The sequence below is a fragment of the Petaurus breviceps genome, unplaced genomic scaffold (genome assembly GCF_028583685.1).
Source record: "Petaurus breviceps papuanus isolate PSGF00001 unplaced genomic scaffold, PetGlider_PUasm1.0 126, whole genome shotgun sequence".
Classification (NCBI taxonomy): domain Eukaryota; kingdom Metazoa; phylum Chordata; class Mammalia; order Diprotodontia; family Petauridae; genus Petaurus; species Petaurus breviceps.
In genome coordinates this window covers 5,409,689-5,433,394 of record NW_027185655.1, presented here as the reverse complement: position 1 = coordinate 5,433,394, position 23,706 = coordinate 5,409,689, and the positions used below count along the sequence as shown (strand labels likewise).

The 23,706-nt window shown below is 37.7% G+C and overlaps 1 protein-coding gene across 7 annotated transcripts; it reads right to left on the bottom strand.

Moving 5' to 3' along the window:
* Positions 1-1,461: 1,461 nt before the first annotated feature.
* On the bottom strand, positions 1,462-12,400 carry EPGN (epithelial mitogen). 7 transcript variants are annotated; one of them, XM_069091773.1, is made up of 6 exons: positions 10,941-10,987; positions 9,870-9,959; positions 8,051-8,195; positions 6,028-6,148; positions 4,233-4,385; positions 1,462-2,771 (listed from the first exon to the last, which is right to left on the bottom strand). In XM_069091773.1, the coding sequence occupies exons 3-6, from the start codon at positions 8,157-8,159 to the stop codon at positions 2,714-2,716; spliced, it is 441 nt and encodes a 146-aa protein (XP_068947874.1). In that variant the 5' UTR covers positions 8,160-8,195; positions 9,870-9,959; positions 10,941-10,987; the 3' UTR covers positions 1,462-2,713. The 7 variants fall into 7 exon arrangements, with proteins under 7 accessions (XP_068947874.1, XP_068947858.1, XP_068947848.1 ...); XM_069091757.1 differs by lacking the exon at positions 9,870-9,959 and having other exon boundaries at positions 4,144-4,385; positions 10,941-12,076; XM_069091747.1 differs by lacking the exon at positions 9,870-9,959 and having other exon boundaries at positions 10,941-12,075.
* Positions 12,401-23,706: the final 11,306 nt, after the last annotated feature.

Here is a 23,706-nt window from a genome sequence, read left to right as displayed (position 1 = left end):
AGATAGATAGATAGATAGATAGATAGATAGATAGATAGATAGATAGATAGATAGATATAGATAGATAGATACATACATACATACATACATATATATTTTGATACATAGATACATGCAGTAAATATAGTAGATAGGTAGATATAGATGGATAGATGGATGAATATATGGATGGATGGATGGATGGATAGATTAATGGATGGATGTAATGGATATATCTTTCTACAATCTTGAAGAATCTCTCTTTATCACTAGACTTTCTTCAATGTCACCAATAGCTACTCAGATCTCATGTAGGCAATTTCTTTGAGTATTTTGCCTCAGTTTTAGAACTCATTCAAGGTTATGAGGTCCCTTCTCCCTTATTATATCTTACCATCCCATCCACCCCATGCTGTGATGCTATTCTTCATTTCTAGAATATATAGCCCTTTTAGGGGTATTAGCAGTTTAGAGGTGGTACTGGTCTGGAATTAGAAAAACTTGAGTTCAAATCCAGCTTCAGACACTTCCTAACTGTGTGACCTTCAGCAAATCACTTCGCCTACATTTGCCCGAACAGCATCTATCTCAGAGGATCATTGTGAGGATCAGATAGCATTTGAAGTGCTTTTCAAATGTTAAGGCACACTATACAAATACTAAGTCTTATTTCTATTTAAGGAAAGCTTAAGCCAAATGCCACACTTTGGCCTTCCTAACAGTATTCTTTCTAAGCTTAGCAACCCATTTGTAGTTATCCTTAGTTACCATTTCTTACTTCCACCACAATGCTCTTTTAACATTTGAATAAATTGATGAGGTAATTGTGTAACTAACAGCACTGGACTGGAAGAGATTGTGGTCAGATAGATCTGAGTTCAAATCCCACCAAAGCAAATTACTATCAGGGCAAGTGCCTTAACCTTTCTCAGCTTCAGTTTCCTTATCTGTTTAAAAAAAAAAAAAAGGCCATCATAGCAACTCTATCACAGAGCTGCCATAAGGATCAAATGAGATAACATGGAGAGTGTTTTGCTAGCCTTGGAGTACTTTATATATTCTATCATTGTTTTTCTTCTTCTCATTGCTGTTCAGCCATTTCAGTAATGTCCTACTCTTTGTGACCCCATTTGGGGTTTTCTCGGCAAAGATACTGGAGTAATTTGCCATTTTCTTCTCCAGTTCATTTTACAGATGAGGAAACTGAGGCAAACAATATCAAATGACTTGCCCTGGGTCACACAGCTAGTAAGTGTCTAAATTCAAATTCAAAATTCAGATCTTCCTGACTCTAGGCCCAGTACTCTATCCACTATACCACCTACCTACCATTATTATTATTACTATTATTATTATTGTTATTATTATTCAAGATCCTCTAGTCCATCTTACATACTTTACACAGCAAACTTTGACCTAAAATAGACAGTTAATAGACTTAAGGTCACCCAGTTAGTCAATGGTAATCAACTTGAACCAAAGTCTTGATATATTGACTTCTGATTTAATGTTCTTTTTGCTATACTTTTTCCAACCTCAACATCTTTCATGTATCTATATAGTCAAGAAATGGCGAAGAAAAATCCCATATGTCATAAGCCAGTGAAGAAATGACCTTGCTCACCCTGTCAGTCCAAACTGAAGTTTGTTGCCAGAGTTGGTAAACTCTGGACCACAGGTCACTTTAGACAATTTTCTTATTGCTGCTACATGGCCATTCATTAAATCATACATTTGCTAGCAGGAAGAGAGACTATGAATCAAGGGGACCAGTGTGATTGGGGCACAATGTTTTATGATCCATCCAGAAGAAGAAAGACTTGGCTCATTTCTGACTCCTCAAGACAATGGTCACTGGCTTGAGACTCATGTTTCCTCTAAAGATCCTCCACTTCCCTTAATAAGCACATCAGGGATAGTGTAACTTGGTCATAATATTTCTCCAGACCTTTCATTTCTAGAAATAAGAGTTCACACTTTGATTTCATGCCTGGGCCACTGGAGCTTCAATAACACTGGTTTTGTTTTAATAGTTCTCACATTCGTTTCAGGTGCCATAGAAGTAGCTTATTTAAAGGGGACAGGTCCACACTGTGGACAGACAAGAAGTCAAAAGGGGCTAGTCCTACTTGCCAGTAGGCCCCAGGAGCAAGGATGGTTATAGTTCTTTTCCAAACTGTGATCTAGCACAGGGCCTTCCACGTAGTGGGGAAGTTCTGTGGAATTGTCTCTCTTCTCCCATCCACATGCTGTGGAACTTTGGAACGACAGATTCTTACAACTAGAGGAGATCCTAGAAGCCATGTAGTACAATCTATAGTTTAAACATTAATCTCCTCCATAGCAAATAAGAGTGTGTTGTATTGAATTGATTGGCTCTTGCAGGAATGACTGCAGTAATCCACACTTGACATATCAGGATAAAAACACCAAATACTCTTGTATTGCGAACAATAAAACCAAAAAAGAGTCATGGAGGGTCAATGGCCCTTGCATCTGAAACTCTCATGATAGCCTTCATTGGTGCCGTCAAGTCTCATCAAGATGAAGTGCGTGCATTTATTCCCGTGTGTCCGTGGGAACTCAGAATACAGGTTAGAATATCAAGTCTTTGATCTATTCTTCTTCTTTTATTTTATTCACCCAGAGCATGGTATTTTGCTGGATTCCCTTGGAAAATTTCAGTTCAGTTCTGATCCACATCTGCTTCGACCAATGGTAGTGTGCTCACTTCTCACAACGGCCTCTTCCCTCCAGAGCAGACTTTATAAGGAGGTTTCAGTTTCATGCATCTAAAAGAAAGCATTGAACTCATTATCAGGTCAACAACTGTAGAGAATTGTAGAGCAAACTAAGACTGATAGAAATTAAGTTAGCAATATAATAAAATCTTATAACAGTTGGATTTAAATGGCACAATGCAGTTCTTTTACATGCAATTTCATGCACCTGAAACAAAGTATTGAATTCAATACCAGTTCAACAACTAAAGACAATTGTAGCATAACAGAAGACTGATATAAATTCAGTTACTAATATGTCAGGGTCTTACATTATGCAGTAGGGTATGCATTAAATAGTACAATCGTGATCTCTTAGATAATTCTACAACTGATGCACATGTGATATAAATATCAAACTTTATCCTTCCTTTCCTGTTCCCTCTTTGACTGTGGTCATCACATCCACACCCATAAAGGTAAAACAAAACCATCTCTGCCATCTCTTCTACTTCTAAATCTTCACGTGTTGGCATTGAGACTGGACCTATGATTTCATAGATGGAAGAAACTCCCCAGATATGGAAACTCCTACTACCCATGGATATCTGTGCCTCCTTTGTAACTTACATTCTGAAGAATTTGAATAGAGCACTGGAAATTTAAGTGACTTGCCCAGTTTAGAGAGCAGATATGTGTTAGGGGAAGGATTTGTAACCAACTCTTCCTGCTTCCAAGCCCAACTCTCTTCCTGCTATACCAGTAATAAAAAGAAAGTAATAAGGGAATAGTTCAACATGTGTTGTTGTTTTGTAATGTCTGCTAGGTATTGCAACTGCATAACCTCAGTGAAGGCACTAAACTATCTTGGGCCTCAGTTTCCCCATCTGTAGAATGAGGTTTCTATGGCTTCTGACATTCTTTCCTCTCATGATCCTATGTGTTCTAGCACAATGCTTGGGGAGTAGGAAGATCCCCTCACCCCACCTACAAAAAAACTCAACCACCAACACCAGAACAGGGTGATTTTACAAGAGCTAGAGGGTACCAGTCCAGGAAAGAAGGCTTTGGATGACAGGGTGGGATGGATGAGGAAGGGAGGGTATCAGGTGATCATAAAGAGCGGTAAATAACTTAGCACCCTCCTGATGACAGGATACTGACAATATTACCTTGTTTATGAGCTCTGACTTCCAGAATCCCAGAGTAGGAATCCCACCTTGGGTACTGCCACAAGTCTGTTAATTTTTACCTTTGATAGGGCTAAGAGCGCAGGGTAATAAAAACTGAAATTTATAGCTCTCCACTGTTACTTAGGATTCAATTCAATAAATATTTACTAAATGTGAACTTTGTGCAGGGCAGTAAGGTGAATATTGGTATGCATTTCTGTTTCCTTTTCTTAGGATTCATGGGAAAAAAATAAAAATAAAGAAAAAGGTACCAGAACTGCTGTCATGAATGATCCTGCCAGATTTGTAGTCTGAATTTCAATACAATGCTGTCCATGCCACATTCCTTCTGGATCCATACCTCTTTCTTACATAGCAGTAGATAAGAGCAAGGAAGAGACTTAACAGCAATCCAACACCAATTCCAACTGCAATATATTTTTCATAAGAATCCACAGCATATGAATTTAATGTTAAGTGTTCACATCTTTCTCCAGTATAACCTGTAGTGCATCTAAAATATATATATATTTAAAAATGTTAATGGTAGAGGTACAAAAGAAATCAGAGTTTCAGCGAATCAATAAATGCAAGAAAAGTTTCTATAGAAAAGGAGAAATCAACTCAATTAGGAAGGCAGGAATTATAGATAGGAAATAATCCTCAATCTGTCAAAAGCACTGAGTCACTAAACAAGGTCATTGTTATTTTTCTCAAGATCATTTTTATCAAGGTCTCAGGTATGTTTCCTATAATCAGAATGAAAAATCAGTGTCTAAATAAAAATCCAGTGTCTGGTCTGCAATTTCACTGGCAAAGGGAATTCTCAGCTGAGAAACCTGCCCTCATCAGTACAGATAGACAACTTCTGTGAAACCTAGCCTTAGAGAATGGCCTGAATCATTGGAGAACCACCCAGTTCAACCTTCTCATTTTACAGATGAGGAAACTGAGGCCCAGAAAGAAGTGGCTTACTTAGGGTCACACACCCTACATGAATCTGAGTTGGGACGTTTTATAGCCCAGAAAATCATAGATTTGTAGCTAGAAAAGACCTCAGAGGTCATTGAGTCCAACCTTCTTATTTGACAGTTGAGGAAACAGAGGCCCAGAGAAGGGAGAGACGCCTTTGCCCAAAGTCACCCAACTAATAAATGGCAGACCCAGGATTCAAATCCAAGTCCTTTGATGGCAAAGTCTACATAACTATCCACTACACCAAACGTCCCTTCAGAAGGAGAGATGAAAGCTCAGAGAAAGAAATAACTGTATTTGGACCCAGAGAATGTGGGCTCAAATCTGATACTTAAAATCTATGAGACTGGTTGATTCATTTCTTTCACCTCAATTTCACTTCTGTTTCCTAATTTGTAAAAGGAAGTGAGACCCAGTGACTTCTTAGTTTCTTCTATCTCTTTTCTATGATGCTGCAACCCCATTAGCTTGCTCACACACAAAAGCAAGACTAATAGTGAACTGTCTTTTAATTTCCATCCGCTGATTGTTTCTCTATATCAAAGGGAGTTGAGGTCATAGTGTCTTCATCTGTACATTAATGACTACTCCCTGACTTCCTTCTGAGAGCTAACGGTGATGGTGTAGTGATTAGAAAGGTGGCTGTAGCAACATGAAGATCTGGGTTTAAGTCCTAGCTTTGTGACTAATACTGTATTCTCCTCCCTTTGTCCTTCTAACCCTCAAAGCTAGCCCAATTCTTGGCACATGGTGGGCATTTAATAAATGTTTGCTGAATTGCATAATTGAGTCACAGCAAATCACTTAAGCTCCCAGTGATTGGAGGCAGGCAAATCTCGAAGGCAGAAATTAGAGATAAATTGCTAATGTTTCCACTGAAAGAAATTACAGGCCTGGGTTTCCTCCTCCCCATCCCTAACTCACAGGGGTAGTTGGAAAATGGCAGGTTGGTAAAATGCTCTTGGTCGTTGGGAATGGGTACTGTAGAAATTAAATATAAATCAAATTCCTGATTTCTTCAAGAAATGTCACTACAAGTTCTCTTCAGACCCCGTGTCTAGATAAGTTGGTTTGAGTAGATTTGTTTGCCAGTTGATATGAGATCACCAGCTGATCAAGATGTTATTATGGAGCGGGCAGCAGGGAGAAATAGGGTTTAGGGTTGCATTCATTGCCTTTACCTGCAGATGGCTTTCTTGAGTTCATGGTGGAATACACAGATACCATTGATGCAGTAGCTATGGTGGTCAGCAAGGCAAGGGTGAGAAAACTTCAGGGCTATGAGCCCTTCTGTGTATTCAGCTGAGAGAAGGAAACATGAGCAATCAATTAGAGTTAGAAGACCAGAGAGCCAAGGAAGCCCCCTCCCTCTTTTAATTTCCTTTGGCTGCCTCAACTTTGGAACAACTGATCTTGTGACAAGTGGTGCTCAGAGGGTGGAACTAATCCCATGCAGTCTAGTCTTTAAACAATTAAGGGGAGGAATGGATTAATTTTTCTTTCAAGTTTAAGGAGTTCAGAATGAGGGGCACTTGAAGTGTATGTGCACAAACTCACCAAAAGAGGGCAGCATTGTTTGTATCCTCCTAGCACCGTACCTGTGACCACTTTACTCATAATTTTCTTTAGTGAAACATGATGACTGTTCTTTCTCTTTTCATTTGCATATATCAAAACCCATCATTCAGTATGATTTGAAATGTCGAGTTCAATCCTCTAGCCTTCTGAGAAAAGGACAAAGTGTTCTAAACCTACATGGGGAATTCTTCTAGGAGCTGCCTCAAGCATGAGAAATAACATGACTTCTCTCTCTCTTCCCCTCCCTCCCTCTCCTTCTCTCTCTCCCTTCTCTCTCCCCTTTTTCTTCTCCCTCCCTCCCTCCCTCCCTCTCTCTCTCTCTCTCTCTCTCTCTCTCTCTCACACACACAAACACACACACACACACACTCGAGACATATGACTTCATCCCCCCCCTCCCACCATTGGATCCATTATTGTAACCTAAAGAGTTAAAATTGATGAACTGGTATGATTGTGAAAAGAAATCCCCAAAAGTTAGGACTCAAACCTCTACCCAGAATCAATGAGCATATTGTAATGTACCAAATGCCATGATAAATAATGCAATGCAGTTTTTCTTTTGATTCTGGGAGAACTATCACCTTGTATCCCAAGAGAAGGGACTACTTCCGTTCTTTTTGCAATATTTCCCAGCTAACTCCTGGCTATGATGAAAAGGGACCTTTTCTACTTTAGCATATTTAGCACAGTACTCCCAATACCGGAAGTTTACTTACATCATAGAAGGTTTATCAGAGTGATCCACAGGAAAGAATAATCAATGACTTTTTGAGCCTACCCAGAAGAATTGCTGTAGGAAAGACCTCATCTCACAATGACTCTGGGGCCTGAGAACCAGAGTTCCAATCCTACCTTATCACTCACCCTTTGGATGACTTTTGGACAAGTCACTTGACTTCTCTGGACCTCAGTTTCCCTCATGAATAAATTGTGGGAATTGGACTAGATGACCTCTAAGGCCCCTTCCACCTCTGACTCTATAATTGCATGTTATATATCACCATAAATCACAGAGTTATTAGTAGATATTTGTCTTGGCCCAGGCCCCCTTTGAGGGCACAACATTCATTTAAGGAGGGGATCCTTATAGTGTTTTCTCTAAGCAATCTTAGCACCAAGATTCAGTTCCTAAGTCTCCAAAAGTCCTAAAAACCTCACTCCATGTATATTACCTTGGGGTCCATTCTGTGTGCATAGGTGACACTTACTTATTAATGAGGTCTTTCTGACAAACCAGTAACTAAACTGTCTTGGCAGATTATTATACAAGTATAACTCCTGGTCATTAGATAGACCAAGTTTTATTTTTATATTTTATTTTTTGTTGTTTTTTCTTAAAGTATTTGACCTGCTGAATGGGCTAGTAAAGTCTCAAATATTGTCTCCTGGGGTGGGTGTGGGAGTCAGGAGGAACTAGATCTCGGAAACACAGGTTGTGAGATTGCTCACCAATGCTGATGGGCAAATACTGGAAAGTGCCTTTAAAATACTCATCTGTAGTTTTGTCCAATGAGGATAATCTGTGCTTCTAACATAATCTTTTGATTTGATGCTTAAATTTGAGGAAATGAGAATTGTTCTTATAGAAAGAACATTAGGTTTAGAGTTCAAAGCCTGACTCACATTCTTGATCACTGTATGAAGATGGCCAATTCACTTCATCACTCTGAACTGACTGGATGATTCTCCAGTGCCTTCCAGCTCCATTATTTTTGTAGCAACACAGACTCATCAAGAACAGTAGCTCAAAATTATACCTAGTTTTTGTCTAGGTAATTTAGGAAAGAAAAGGAGAAAATTAAAGAAATGAAGACATTTCTAGAGCAATGTTTCTCAAAGTATAAGCAAAGACACTCCAAGACTCTTTCAAAGGGTCTGCAGTATCAAAAGTTTTATAATGTTAGTAAGAAATTTTCATTTTTAAAACAGTAAATATCAATAGATATAATCCATATAAACAAAGCTCTTTAGGGGTTTCTCAATATTTTTTCAGAGCCCAATAAATATGAAAGCTCCCCACTGACCAATAAACATGAAAGAGCACACATTCAGAAGACAGATTTTTATACTTCCTTTTTTTAGAGCAAGAAAAAAATCACTGCTATAAAGCTAGGTAAAATATTGCCAATTTTTCCTTCACAGATGACACAAAGCATTGTATTTTAAAATGGTCTTGGGTAGGACTGCTATAAAAACATAGAACTGACTATAACTAACTCAAACTGGGACACACTGCTAGTGATTTGAGAATTTTAGGTGAAAACCAACATCTATTTGAACAGAATGGTCTTCATGGAAAAAGACGAAATACTGCTGTCTACAAATATGGATTTCCTACAGAAATAAGTTATTAAAGATTGTTGTCATGTTTGGATGCTTAAAGGGAAAAAAACAAAAGCAAAGAGTTTTTATAAAACTATTGGTAGAATCTAATAGGTGTTTATTTTGGGTCATATATTCATGTGTATATACATGCATATATATGTATACATGTTCAACTATGTGTGTATTGCTTTCATGTGTAACATACACATGTACACATATAAGCCCAAATAGCTGTATTGTAGTGTATGTGAGTGTGTCCTGACATGAATACAACTTCCTAGGTGAAAGGAGCTCCCAGGAAGGGAGCCAATAAATCAGAGTGGTGATTTTTCTACTTCAATATTATGAATACATGTATTCTGAAAGCGAAGATTTGGAATGACCCTCCTCTCCAACTTGCCTGCCAAGCTATGAGGTCAGGATATGGTGTTTCCTCTTTGCTTGATAACATCACTAACCTTCAAAGCCACATGGGGAATGTGGCTTGCGTGAGAACCATAAAATCTTATGCTTAGGTCTTGGCAAGTAATGAGCGTTCCAAGTTCACCTCTGAGAGTTCAAACAGGTTTGAAAAAATGCTGATGTTCAGAAGCTGCCAGTAGTTATTGCAATCATAATTAAAAGAAACGCGGAAGGTTGGGTAGTTAGGGAGCTCTGCAGACGCTAAGAGAACTTTCTGAACATGAAGAGAAAGTGGATTGGGTTGCTGACTTTCTTTAGAGTTCCCTTGGCTGAAGTGTGTTTCATTCTATACTAAACTGTGAAGGCACTTACCAAGAATGCTAAAATGGTTAAGGTCTTTGCTTGCCAAAGGAACACTTGGATACATCCAAGTTTTAAGGGAACTCCTGGGGTCAGATTCTCAGTAGGCAATCGTGCAGCCCTTCAACTCCAGGTCAGTGATTTAAACTAAAATGTGGTGGGGTTTTTTTTTACATGTTTTGCATCTCTTTGCTCTGAGCAGATTGGAACACTCCCACAAGACAGCATTCTGCTAAGCTGCCTATTGAAAGAGAGAATTTAACCCCAAATAATTGACCCTGCTTTCATCAGAATACAGCTTTCCTTAAGAGTAATTAAACTCTAACTTGAACTACAAATATATGGAAGAAAATACCTTCTGTTTTGTTAACTGTCCAGTTACTTTGTTGACTTGTAATTGGTGTTGATACAGTAACAGTTGTCTCTTTACTCAATGATACTATGGCTGTTTTAGGAAGAAGAAAAAGAAAACAACCCAGCATGTTAATTTCCCAGAGCAACTTATTTCATGTCTATGTAGCACATCATTGAATTATTCCTATTCAGGGCGCTTTAGAGCTATTAGGAATTCATTTCATTCTTTTGTTTTTAAAAGTGTAAAACTGTCATTCTGATGACTCCTTTAATGTGACTAGGGGAGATAGAAGAAAATATTATTTATTCAGAATAAATAGGGAGTATGGGGTATGGTGGGAACCCTACTCAATTTGGAGCTAGGTTCAAATTCAGTCAGTGACTTTGGATAAATCACTGAACCTTTTGTTTCTTCACTTTCCTCTTACTTAAAATGAAAGTATTAGAACAAATTCTTTCAGTTCTTTTCTTGCTCTAAATCTAGGGTCATTTATTGCATATACAAACATATATACACACATATTTAATATTTGCAATATATATCCTTTTATTCACTTTACATTTATCTATAATATATATGTATATACACACATATACTATGTATACTATATATATGCACCTCTGTATCTATATAAGTATAGATATATATGTGTATTTACATATCTATCTATATAGGGATACTTAGATATAGGCATATAAATATGTATAATATATCTATAATATAAAATATACATACGTAGGTTTATATAGATATCTCTATATACTCATAAGTATATATTTCTGTATAGACATAAATATATACCAATTCAGCTACCTGAACATATTGGAATTAGTTAAAGGCATTAAGTGTACTGCAATTGTTTTAAAATAGAATCATTGTAGGTTCCAAGAGAAAGAAGTCAAACATCCAAAAAGCAATTTTCATCAAATTAAAACTGAGTGCCAGTTGGTTCCCAGAATCCCTGCCCTAATCTTTGTCACAAGCAAAAGTTATTGGAAGCTAACTTGTTTTCAATGAAGAGAAATTTAACCCCATGCACATTTCAGACAAAGACAAGTAAAGAATGCTTACCATTGAGCAGAATGTACAATGGAATTCCAAGTGCCATCTCTTGCTGTTGATTAATAATCTCTTTCCCTTTTCTTTCCCGACTGACAGGTTGTTCTGTTTATTGGCCTCCCTCTGTCTCTCTTGGTTTTATATTTCATGAAACGTCACCTGGCAATTCTTACCAATCAAAAAAATGTATGTCTGGCAACAACATAAAGCCTTCAGGCGCTCATGCATTATTTAGGAAACCAGCATTATCTAACTGTGGGATCAAGTTTTCTTTTGAAACATTAGTTTCCTGTTGCCTGGGGGCATAATTGCAAATGTTAAGCCATTTTTTAAAAAAAATTCTCCATTTTCAAGTGCAATGTAGCATCATTTGAACAAATTGTTCACGTGGAAGAAGATAAAATGAGGTGTTGCCTGTAAATATGAATTTCCTGCAAAGATAAGCTGGTTTGGAAACTGGAGAAGTAGAAAAACTGGACCATTAAAATGTCTAAATGAAAAGATATTAAGTTACATTGAGACCCATCACCAACTAGGTGCCCCATAGATCATTCAAATATATAAGGCAAGCACTTTATTGTTCGCTGAATTAAATAGAGCTATCAAAAATTGTCAGTGTGTTAGAACAACCCAAAATTTCTTATTTTAATGATTTTTAGCCAATTTATTTTGACAAGGAGAGACTACTTTAAACTCTACACTTCTCATACAAATATACTCCTATACAAGCAAACTATTTTAATGTATAGAGATTTCATAAATGCAGAGGCATCTATCTTCATATGACAATTTTTCTCTGTTGTAATAATTATGATCAATAATAACGAAACATGCTTTATGACATGTAAAACTCCTCACTAGAAGTTTAATTACTCTTTAAAAAAAAAACAGATTACTAGAATCAGAGGTTAATAGTGACTAAGTATGCATCACAAATATTAGCACCGAGAGAAGCAATGAATCACTAAAAAAAATATATATCCCATTAAAACATAATTAATAGGAGTATTAACTGATTCATCTTCTATAGGAATTGCTGAGTCTGTGAATTTGAAAAAAATATTTTGATAACTGTATTTTAATAAAATCACCTTCCTTTATAATCTTCTTTATTCAATGAATTTTAATTACATCATTCTCAGAAGTAGTTCATCAATTTCCCCAGACTGCCAAAGAAAAGTGAAAAATTCCAGATTTGGTGTTTGTTTCTAGAGCTCTTCAAATTTACTGTAACATTCAGAATATCATTGGCGTCAACCTGGCCAGGATGACTAAAAAATTACTTTTAGTATCCAAATTATTGATTGAAAAACAAATATGCTTGTTTTGTTTCTTTCTCATGGTCCCTCCCATTCATTCTAAATCTTCTATACAACATGACTAATGTGAAAATGTTTAAAAGGAATGTCTATGTAGAGCCTATATCAGATTGCATGCCATCTTGGGGAGGGAGGAGGGGAGGGAAAGAGAGAAAATTTAAACATATGGAAGTGAATGTTGAAAACTAAAAATAAATAAACTAAAAAAAAAGGAAAAGAAAGAAAAACAAATATGCCATGGTGTCTCATCATTTTGAGAACTTTACATCAGTTTTCTTTTAATTCTATCCAATTCAATAAATGTTTATTAATTAATAAGTGCCTTTGTTTGAGTAAGCTACAGAATCCATCCTAAACCTAGGAATAGATTGGCAGTTACACATTTAAGAGTAGTTTTATTTACCTTATAAGAATACAGTTGTGAACACGGGGCCATGATACAAGCTGATAGTTCTGGTTGTGATGACTTCTGGTCTCCTATGCCTCCCTTTCCCCCACAAAGCTTTATTCTGGTTGGTGGCTTTTGTACCTGGTATAGGGTCAGGATCTTGCCAGGTCTAAGGAGGAAGTGAGAGCCCCCCTCCCCCAAGCTGGGTGCTTTTATATGAGTCTGATGGGTGCTGCCAAGTGCTGTCACCAGTGGAAAGTCTTCCATTATTCTAGAAACAAAGAAACCTTTGTGCTCTGGCTACTTATATAGCAGGGCTTATTATGCAGTAGTACCCATTGGTTCCCATATGCTTTGAAATATTTACTGTTCCACAAGAGCTGCTCAAACCCAAGCAATGTGTATAGGACTGGTCATCACCTATCTCCTTCCACCTTTTGACTGGAGTCATGGGTTCCAATCATCCTTTGCAATGCAAGACTCAGACCTCAATGTGTATAGGACTGGTCATCACCTATCTCCTTCCACCTTTTGACTGGAGTCATGGGTTCCAATCATCCTTTGCAATGCAAGACTCAGACCTCCAATCTAGGTTGAGATTTAATGTATTCACCCACAGACACTTCTTAGTTGTGTGATCCTGGGCAAGTTATTTAACATATGACTCAGTTTTCTCAACTCTAAAATGGGGTGATAATAATACCTACCTCTCAAGGTTGTTGTAAGGATCAGTTGAGATAATATTCGTAAAGCACTTAGTGACTGGCACATAGCAGATGCTTAATATATGCTTCCTTCCTTCCTTCCTTCCTTCCTTCCTTCCTTCCTTCCTTCCTTCCTTCCTTCCTTCCTTCCTTCCTTCCTTCCTTCCTTCCTTCCTTCCTTCTAGAGGCAGCATTCTAAACAATATTTTAGCAAGTATGCTACAAAGCTTATTACAAAAATTACTACCACTGTTACAATTCAACCCTGGACCAAAACCAAAGATCTCCCACCCTTCCTCCTGGATCTTGGGGAAGATATCCCAAGACTCCTTTCACAGCTGTTTCTCTTTCCTGAAGGTGCCTCTCTTAAGGGAATGAAACTATATGCCCTTTCTTGTGTTCCCTAATCTTTTGTTTTCCTGAGACTGTAATTTGTATTCCTCCCATCCCTGACTTTTATCCATGATCTGGATAGTCCAGTGAATTTGGGCTAACCATTACCAAGATTCCCCTATAAAATTCCCACTCCTCCCACCTCCAATTGGTGATATAAGAGCAGATTTATCTCTCTAGTGTAGTCAGGGTTTATTATACCCCCTACCACAACCACTCCCTCCTGATCTGAACTTGATTTGGGGGTGGTGTGACCAAACCATCCAACAGGCAAAGAAAATTTTCAAATAATATGGTACCACCTGGGTAATTGGGGAGTGGGGGGACAAGTTATCTCCTTTGCCCAGGGCACTGCCAGGTCCTATCCAGTGGCTCCCAATGTGGTGAATGATAGAATTTAAAAAAAAAAATGATAAGGTGATTTATTGGAATTCTATCTCTGTGTACTTTTTCCTCTGGGCACTCTTCATTTCAGGTGCTGCCCTTCAATAACTTTTGGATTAGAATTCCCCCTTCTCAGGCTACTCTCTATGATAAAGGACAGACATTAGTACCATCATCTTGAACATAGGACTCTTAACTAGTTTCAGTGGCTGTTCTGGGTTAGGTCTAGCTCAGTCTAGTCCTATGACTCAGCTTGGGATTGGAATATGAAGAAGCAATTGTGAAACATATAAAATCCAAATAAAAATAATTATTTCACAATAAAAGATTTAAAAAGGATACCATCACAGATTCAAATAAATGATGCTCCCTTCTCACTTCACACTCATACGTTGAAAATACTGAGTCAGAAAGACATTTTGTACAGCAGTAGAAATTACAGCAGCTCTCCATAGGTTTATACTTTTAAAAAGTCTCAGTCAAGGAAGACTAACTGATCAAATCCTAAGGATGACTTCCCTGCCTCTTTAATGGGAAAGCAACCCACATAAAATGGATACTACACCCACAACAGCTGCCTAAAAAGAACTTCGGAGGACCTAAGTGTCAGATGCAGGCACCTACAAATTCACAGGAGGAGAAATAAAAATAGGAAATTTGGTGTTTGGTTTGGTTTCAATTTTTAACTCTGTACACTAAGATTAGTCATAAGACATAAGTCATTTGAATGTCTATTGCCATTGTCTGAAGATTTTTCTGTGAAAGTAAGATGAGGGTTATCACTGTAACAGTTAAAAGGTAGTGTTAGGTGGCATAATAAATGGAGTGCTGGACCTGGAGTCAAGAAGACCTGAGTTCAAATCTGCTCTCAAATCCTAGCTGTACGACTTTGGGCAAGTAATTTACCTTCTCTTTGCCTTAGTTTCTTCAATTGTAAAATGGAGACTATAAAAGCACATACCTCACAGGATTGTTATGAGGATCAAATGAAATGGATATTTATAGCACAATAGCCTGGCATACAGTAGGTGCTATATATAAGTGCTTATTTTCTTCCTAATTTCCTCTTCCTCAAGGAGTTCCATAGATAGAATAATGTACCTTGAGTCAGAAAGATATGTTCAAATCCTTCCTTAGACAGTTACTAACTTTGTGACTCCAGGCAAGTAAATTAATCTATCTTCCTCAGTTTCCCTCACCTATAAAAATGGGAGTAATAAAGCACCTATCTCCCAGGGTTATTTTGAAAAGAAAACTGAACTAAGATTTGTAAAGCACTTTGGAAATTCTAAGGGTTGTACAAATACTAGATATTATTGAAATTGTAATGCAAAGAAACTCCAATTTTTTCAAGGATCTCATATTTAGGCCAATAGCATAAAACGTAGGAAACCCTTTTTCAGAAGTAAGGTCCCAAGAATTGCCATCACAATGCCACTATTACCAGCTTTCCCATCAGTCCATATCCATCTGGAACTTACTACAATATTTGGAGAGACTGGGCATCTCCCTTTACATGATGAGTTGTGGCTTCTGCATTACCTGGATTCAAACAAAGATTGAACCAAATTAAAAGACCAAGGGGTTCCACCTCAAATAACAAGTCCCATTGCCTATGACTTAAAGCAGGAAGAAATTACTTCTTAAGTTAACTTTAATACAAACGAGTGCATAGTTGTAGCATAAGGCATGAAAATCATTGGAAAAAATATACCCATTAAATTTTTATAAAGCCTTTCCTAAAAACCTCCAGCTCCTTTTCTCTCTTCTTAGCTTAACATATTCTGATCCAAAAATCAATTTTAAAAATAAAACTGTCACATTCTGCAATTTTTCACAGCAGGTGAAAATGTTAATATGAGTCTTTTAAATTGGGTTCTACAGCTTCAAGGTTGAAAGTCTCATTGTTTAATAGGGTTTCTAATGGTCTGGAGCTCAATTAAGGTCCTTTCCTAGAAGCTTCTGCACCATCTCTCTCCTTGATAGTCAGAGAGAGAGAGAGAGAGAGATTCTAACCTTGAGAATTAAAAGCTTAATGCTGATAACATCAATATCTTACAGCAACTGAAAACCCTATCCCAAAAGATCTTCTGACAATCTGTTATTTCCTTATTCCCCCTATTTCTCAATATTATGTGACTGGCAAATGTTCAAGCAAGAGACTTTGGAATATACAGTTTAGTTTCCAATTGCCCTCTTAATGTTCACACATTCTCTCATGATCAATAATATGTATGTAATAATAATGCTTGTGAACTGAATTGCTTTCAAACCATGCTTACAATTCAGAGCTAAAGAACTGTCAAGTGTTTGTATGGGGACAGAATAAAGGCTTTGGGGTTATGATGGGTACCTTAGGTCCTCTCTATGGAGAGAAATTGCTCAGATAGGTTACTATACAAATATACAAATTCAGAAGTTCTATGTAGCCCTTCAGGATAAATGTCAATCTGAAGCATTTAAAAATCCTCAACTCAGTTTTTTGTTTACTATAGACTGCATTTTTCAGGTTAAAAATTGTTAAAGCCCTTTTTGTTCAATCACATATTCATTTTTTGGTGAGGTAATCAGGGTTAAGTGACTGGAATTGAACTAAGGTCCTCCTGACTCCAGGGTCAATGCTGTATCTACTACACCAACTAACTGCCCCATCATCATGAATTCTTGCAGAAGATGAAGTTTTTTTCCACTTCTTCCAGAGGGTTCAAGGTTCTAAGCTTTTAAAGAACTTCTAACAGACACTCAAAGTCTTTTGTCCTTTTCTTAAAACCAAATTAAATCTTAAAAGAGTGGAGTATAAAGTTTACAATATCTGTGAACCCTAAAAGACTCCCCAAATATCTGGTAGTGGTCTGGGGCTAGAGGGCTGCTCTGACATAATAAAACAACAAATATTCTCCACTTTGGGGGTGAGCACAATTCCATCATATTTCTATTTGCACATTGTAGGAGAGTATATCCAGAGAAACTAACTATATGAAAATATTTAGCATATAAAGTAGTAAAAGTCATTTCAACAAATATAGAAATCCATAAAATAAATCATGCCTGGCTTTTTGAGTCAGGTTTCAGTCCCTTCTTAGTGTCCAGTGATATTTAAATACATCCAGATGGCATGGGAGGATAGGTGTGGGTGTGGGTGTGGGAAAATAATTCTTCTCCCTTATGTCCTCTCTTTTTGCTACAAAAGTGGTTACACTAGAATGCAAAGAAAAGACTGGGTCATGTTCAGGTCTAGAAGCTGCCTACTCAGAATCCCAACTTCTTCTTTCCCCTGTTTCTCAGAAGAGAAATGGCTTCTTCCTTTTTTTTTCCCACTCATGGCTGATCAGACCAAGAGATAAAAAGAATTCTGCCTAGACCAAGTGTTCTTAAACTTGTTTGTGTTCTGAACCCCTTCAACAATCTGCTGAAGTTGATGGACTCCTCAGAGTAACGTCTTCAAATGTGTAAAACAAAATACACTGTATTACAAAAGAAACATATTGCAATATAGTTATCAACATATTGTTTAAATGCTCTTGGATCTCAGGTTAAGAACCTAAGACTACATAATTAAACTCAGAATGCAAAAACAGACATTTCTTTAAAAATAATTTGTTGAGTGTATTCTATTATTTTTTTAAAGTAACATTTATTTTTTACCCAATTACACATAAAAATAATTTTAACTTTTTTTCAGTTTTGATATTAAAATTATATCCTTTCCTCTTCCTCTTCCTCCCTCCCTAAGAAAGTAAGCAATCTGATAAAAGTTATACATGTGCAATCATATAAAAACTATCTCCATATTAGCCATTTTGTGGAAAAAAACTAGAAAAAATAAAAATGAAAGAAGGAAGGATAGTGGAATACGGTATGCTTCAGTTTGTATTCAGACACCATCAGTTTTTTTCTCTGGAGTAGAATAGCATTTTTTCATCATGAGTTTTTTGGTATTGTCTTGTATCATTATATTGCTGAGAATAGCTAAGTCATTCACAGTTGTTCATCATACAATAATGCTGTTACTATGTACAATATTCTCTTGGTTCTGCTCCTTTTACTCAGCATCAATTCATGTAAGTCCAGGTTTTTTCCGAAATCCATCTGCTTGTCATTTCTTGTAGCACAACAGTATTCCATCACAATCTTACACCACAACTTGTTTAGTCATCCCCCAACTGATGGGCATTCCTTCAATTTCCAATTCTTTGCCACCACAGAAAGGGCTACTATAAATAATTGTGTACATGTAGGTCCTTTTATCTTATTTCTGATCTCTTTGGGATCCAGAGCTAGTAGTGATATTGCCAGATCAAAGGCTACGCATATTTTTATGGTCCTTTGGACATAGTTCCAAATTGCTCTCCAGAATGTTTGGACTAATTCACAATTCCACCAATAGTGCATCAAAAAAAAAAAACCAGACGTTAATAGCACACTCACTCTTTATAAAGTAAGGAAACCCAATAAGTGCTTGCTATATGCCTGACACTATAAAGGGGGAAGGTAGCAATCACTTACTTAACACCTGCTATCTGTCAGTCAGTGGGCTAAGTCATTATAAATATTATCTCCTTGATCCTCTCAACAACTTTGTGAAGTAGCTGTTATCATACCCATTTTACAACTTAGGAAACTGAGTCATGCAGAAGTTAAGTGATTTGACCAGGGCTACACAAGGTAGTAAGGGTCCAAAGCTGGATTTAAACTCTGGGCTGTGTTACCTATCTGGAAAGTTTTTCCTTCTTCTGTAAACACTCTTATCTTAAAGTCTCCATGTCCTGCCCCTCCCTCGCCCTCCTCCCCACCTTTTTCTTCTCTATCTACCTTGCCACCTCCTCAGATTTGTCAGTCACACCATCTTATCACACAAATGGGACATGCCCTACTCTGTTGACAGTTCTTGTGCTTCCAGAGGCCATGGGCTAGTACTAGGTCACCCATGATAAGGTAGGTGGGTGATATGTAGAGGAGAGGAAGATCCTTGTCCTCCTTCTCTCCTTGCTTAATCCAGAAGTCATTTTTGCCACCCTACATGATGTATTAAATGTGTTTGTGGGCCTAAATCCAGTGACATAAATGTTTTGTCTTATACAAGTAAGAGCACTTAGTTTCTCTTAACAAAATAGAGTTGTCAGACACAAAATTCATGCTGATGGTTCCAATGAACACCCAGTCTTCCATGTCTCCTCGTTTCAACCATGGAGACCCACTCTGGTTGACAGTTTTTGCCTGAACATGGCAAGGAACCTGCTAGGCTTGAGGAAATATGAAGATTCTCATATCACTTCAGGGCCCTGGAGATGCAAAGACAAAACCAAAACCATCTCCATCCTTGAAGGACTTGCATCATCATTGGGACATTATCCTTGGGGGAAACAACAAGATTATATACAAACAAATAAAAATAAAGTAGATTCAAACTAAAGCAGGGACATTTCAAAAGGGAGTGAGAACTAATCTTGGGGGAAGGGGCTAGAGGAATCAGGAAAGGCCTCATGGAGGGGGCTTCTGCTGCCCTACAAAGAAAGCTAGGGATTGATTCAAGAAGTGGAGGCAAGGAGGACTTGAGTTCCCGATATGGAGGAGAGGTCATAAGCAAAAGCAGGAGGCAAGATGTCACATAGGAGTAACAGTTAGTTTGACTAAAATGAAGAGTTGGTGAGTAATATGAAATAAGACTATAAAGGTAGGTAGAGGCCAGAATGTGGCTGCCATTCTCCTTTTTTGGTGAATTGTACCATCAGTTTTGATTGGAACACAGTACCTTTCAACATAGGAATTTCTATTGCTCATATCTCCTGTCTACTTCTGGAACCTGTTTGAGTGCAGATAGATTATCACTGGCATCATGAATGAACTTGCTAAACCCACTATCACTTGGGCAGGAACATGCTCCAGGAAGTTAAATTCACATAAAATGTGTGCTCATGTTAAGCATTCTTTTTTTTCTGTTAACATTTCCACATTTGGTCTCTGCTTTGTCAGTACATGATGATCACTTCTAGGATATTTTTTCCCTGGCAAATACCATGTTGAACTGTTAGGAAATGACTATAATTGATGAGTTTGAAGTAAAAACATCTTCTGCAAGTACTGAATAGAATCTAAGATGTTCTGACAGGCCCGAGAAGCAGGTAGTGGAGGTTGACATAAGTATCTTCATTTTAAGTCGAAAAAACGGGCACAGAGAATTGATGTAAGATCTAGATGCAAAACCCATATATCCCCAAACTCTAACCAGAAAAAAATGCCATCAGATGAAATGGCTTCAGGTCTTTGAAGATCACTTCATTAGTGAAGGCATTTGTAGTATTGACACATATGAAAACCCCCTTTACACATTAATAAGCAAATTTGCTGAGATGTCATGGTAAGTGATGATGGTAACAAGAATAAACCAAGAACCTCTTTGAATTTAGTGAAGTTGGTCCTTGAATGAGAGAATCACATTAAACTTCTAGACTGACCTGCAAAATCTTTTGTGGTCGATCCATAGGGGATGAAATGGATAAAGCACTGAAATCAGGAAGACAATTCAAATCCTAGCCACGTGACCTTGGGCAAGTAATTTAACTTTTCCCAATCTCATTCAGAAAATGAGGACAATAATAACGTTGTTGGGAGGACCAAATGAGATTAATGTAAAGTGTTTTGCTCACTTTGGGATACTATATAAATGCTGACTTTTTATCATTATCATTATTTCTATCATTGTTTCCAATACATATTGACTCTAACATAGTGATGTCATTTTGCTCCTCTTCAAGAACAAAAGACAACAGCCGGCCAACCATTGTTTCCAACTTGGCAGAATCTGTGCCCCACTATCACTGCTTTTGAGAGCCAAATTCATGCCATATTCAGAAGGTATACGATTCAAGGCACCACAAAACCCTAGAGTGTATCTTGAACCAGATTGAGATTTAGCTGAGGAAATGTTCAACGTCAGCACTAAAGGTACCCCATTGGGGAATATTGGGGAGGGGGTTTCCTAACAGTTTTGAGAGCTGTCAAAAAGGGAAAGGGGCACCCCAATTAATCTTATGACAGAAATCTCTAACATGTTTCCTTTTGGAAATTATGGTGATACTTTTAATGAGATAAAAGCATCAACTTCTTTCAGAAAAGCCAGAAGAAGTCCAAATCTTCAAAAGTGGTCTTCTTCAATGGGGTACCTTTGGCAGAGATTGGATGACCTTGTAGACAATATAATGATGGTACAGATTCCTTTCCAGTACAGGTGGCCCTCCCAATGGTAAAATTTTGTAATTTTGAGAAAGTTGAAAGGTTAGGAAATCACAGAGAGAAGAATTTCTGAATTTTGGGACAAGGTGGGTCAACATTTAGGGACCTAAAACTTTAGTGCTGACCCCGACTCCTCACTCTTACCCACATGCACAATCCATTGTCTATGTTTTTATATCCCCGGCATCACTTACACCTATTCCTTTCTCCCCATTTACACAACTACTCCCATAATTTAGCCCTTTATTACATTCTGCCTGGGGTGTTGCAGTGGCTTTCTAATTCGCCTCCCTACCACAGGTCTCTCTCCACTTCAATCCCTCCCCCACTCATCTGCCAAAGGAATTTCCTAAAGTGCAAGTCTGACCACGTGTCTATTCAATAAACTCCATGGGCTATTTCCTCTAAGATCAAATATAAACTCTTTTGTTTGGTATATAAAGCCCCTCCCAACTTGGCCCCAATCTCTCCTGTAAGCTTTGTTACACATTGCTTTGCTTTGTTTTGAATATGATTTTCCATATGCCTGTACTGTCCCTGTTCCTGACCCAGTGTATTGAGATACCAGAGAGAAGGTGAACTCACCCCTGGAGGAAGTGATCAGGGAATCATTGTCTTCTGAGGGGAGCCAGACTTCTATGAGTGCAAAGTAGAATGGATTGCAGAGGAAGAATTTGAAAAGAAAGGGAAGTTTGCTAATAACAGAACTGGGATTCCAGAGAGCACAATGGAAGGGGAGAGAAGAGGAAAAGCAGGACTGAGGAGGAGTAAGGCTGAGATGGATAGGAATGAGGGAGAACCAGTGATGGGAGAAAGGCATTTTTGCTTAGGGGCCTTGTGACTGAATCACAGGAATAAAAAGAGCATATTTAGAAACCATAGCAGCTAGATGATAGTCAGGAGTCAGGATGACTTGAGTTCAAATCCAGCCTCAGACACTTACTAGCTGTGTGACCCGGGGCAAGTCACTTAATGCTGTTTGCCTTAGTTTCCTCATCTGTAAAATGATCTGGAGAAAGACATGGCAAACCTCTCCAGTATCTCCACCAAGAACATCCCAAATAGGGTTACAGAGTCAGACACAGCTGAAACAACTGCATAACAAAACAGAAGGAGCAGGATTAAACATCAGACAAGACACAAAGGTTGCATAAAGACAACCCCTATCTTCATGGAACTTATCCTCTAGTGGAGAACAGACCATGTGTACAGTAACTTTGGAGACATTGTTGACACCCATCATTCTTTCTTTTACTCTATGAAAGCTGGCTGTCATTAATTGTCACTCAGTCTAGATCAGTAAATGAGGCATCAACCAGATTTGCAATCTCCTTTCTTGGCCAATTTAGGAAAAGCCAGATAACAAAGATTAGATTCTAGTCCCAAAGAATTGCCTCTTTGAACACCTTACTTCATAGTTTCTGGTGACAAATACCATATCAGTTGTGCTTACAGCACTGGCATCCCAAATAGCCACTTTGGTCATTACCATTTAAATAAACTTGTAAGTGTCAAACTCATGTTAATTTCTTCCACCACAATTAATTTATATCCTCTGCTGTGTGCCAGCTTAAAGGTCAAGTTCTGATAGATCCAAAGTCCTTAGCCTAGTGTTTCCTCATATTTTCATATGGAAATATAGGTGTATGTACATATGTATGTATATGTATGCACACACGTGCATTTATGTACATGCATATTTATGTGTGTTTATATGTGTATGTGTGTATATATGTATGTATATGTGTGTGTATAAAATGATCAAGCTGCATGTGCTTAATAAAACATGGGGATTTTTTCTGACAATGTGTTTTAACTTTTCCCTCTGTGCTTGATTTTTATTTAAATCTCTAGTTGTATTGGTCATCACAAATATACATGCATGAGTCTGTGGCCCAACTTTCCCACATCTTCTCCAGCTTTTACCATGTAATTGAGGGAAAAAAGTAAAAAAATAAAGGGTAGGGAAAAAATAAAGCCCATCACAGTCTGAATTCTTCTTATCTTTCCAATTGTCTTAAATTTTATTCTGCACCCCATACTCTATGATTCAGCCATTCTGGCATTTTTTCTTGTTCCTCATAGACAATACTCCATCTCCTGACCCCCTGCCTTTTCAATAGCTGTCCCACATGCCTAGAATGCTCTGCCTCCTCACCTTTGCCTCTTCACTTCTCTGAAAACTCTGCTCAAATCTTGCCTTCTGCAAAAGGCCTTAATTCCATCCCACCCCAAACTGCTAATGATGTACAGCTGAGATCCTCTCATTCATAAAGTATTTACCCTTCTATCTAACTCTATCATCCATCTATCTATCTATCTATCTATCTATCTATCTATCTATCTATCTATCTATC

Excerpts from the sequence above, each read along its gene's own strand:
- EPGN (XM_069091747.1), bottom strand. Across the intron at positions 6,149-8,050 it reads TTCATACAGTGATCAAGAAT|CTGAATACACAGAAGGGCTC; the intron begins GTGAGTCAGGCT and ends TCCTTCTCTCAG. Across the intron at positions 4,386-6,027 it reads CTCAAGAAAGCCATCTGCAG|ATGCACTACAGGTTATACTG; the intron begins GTAAAGGCAATG and ends TATATATTTTAG.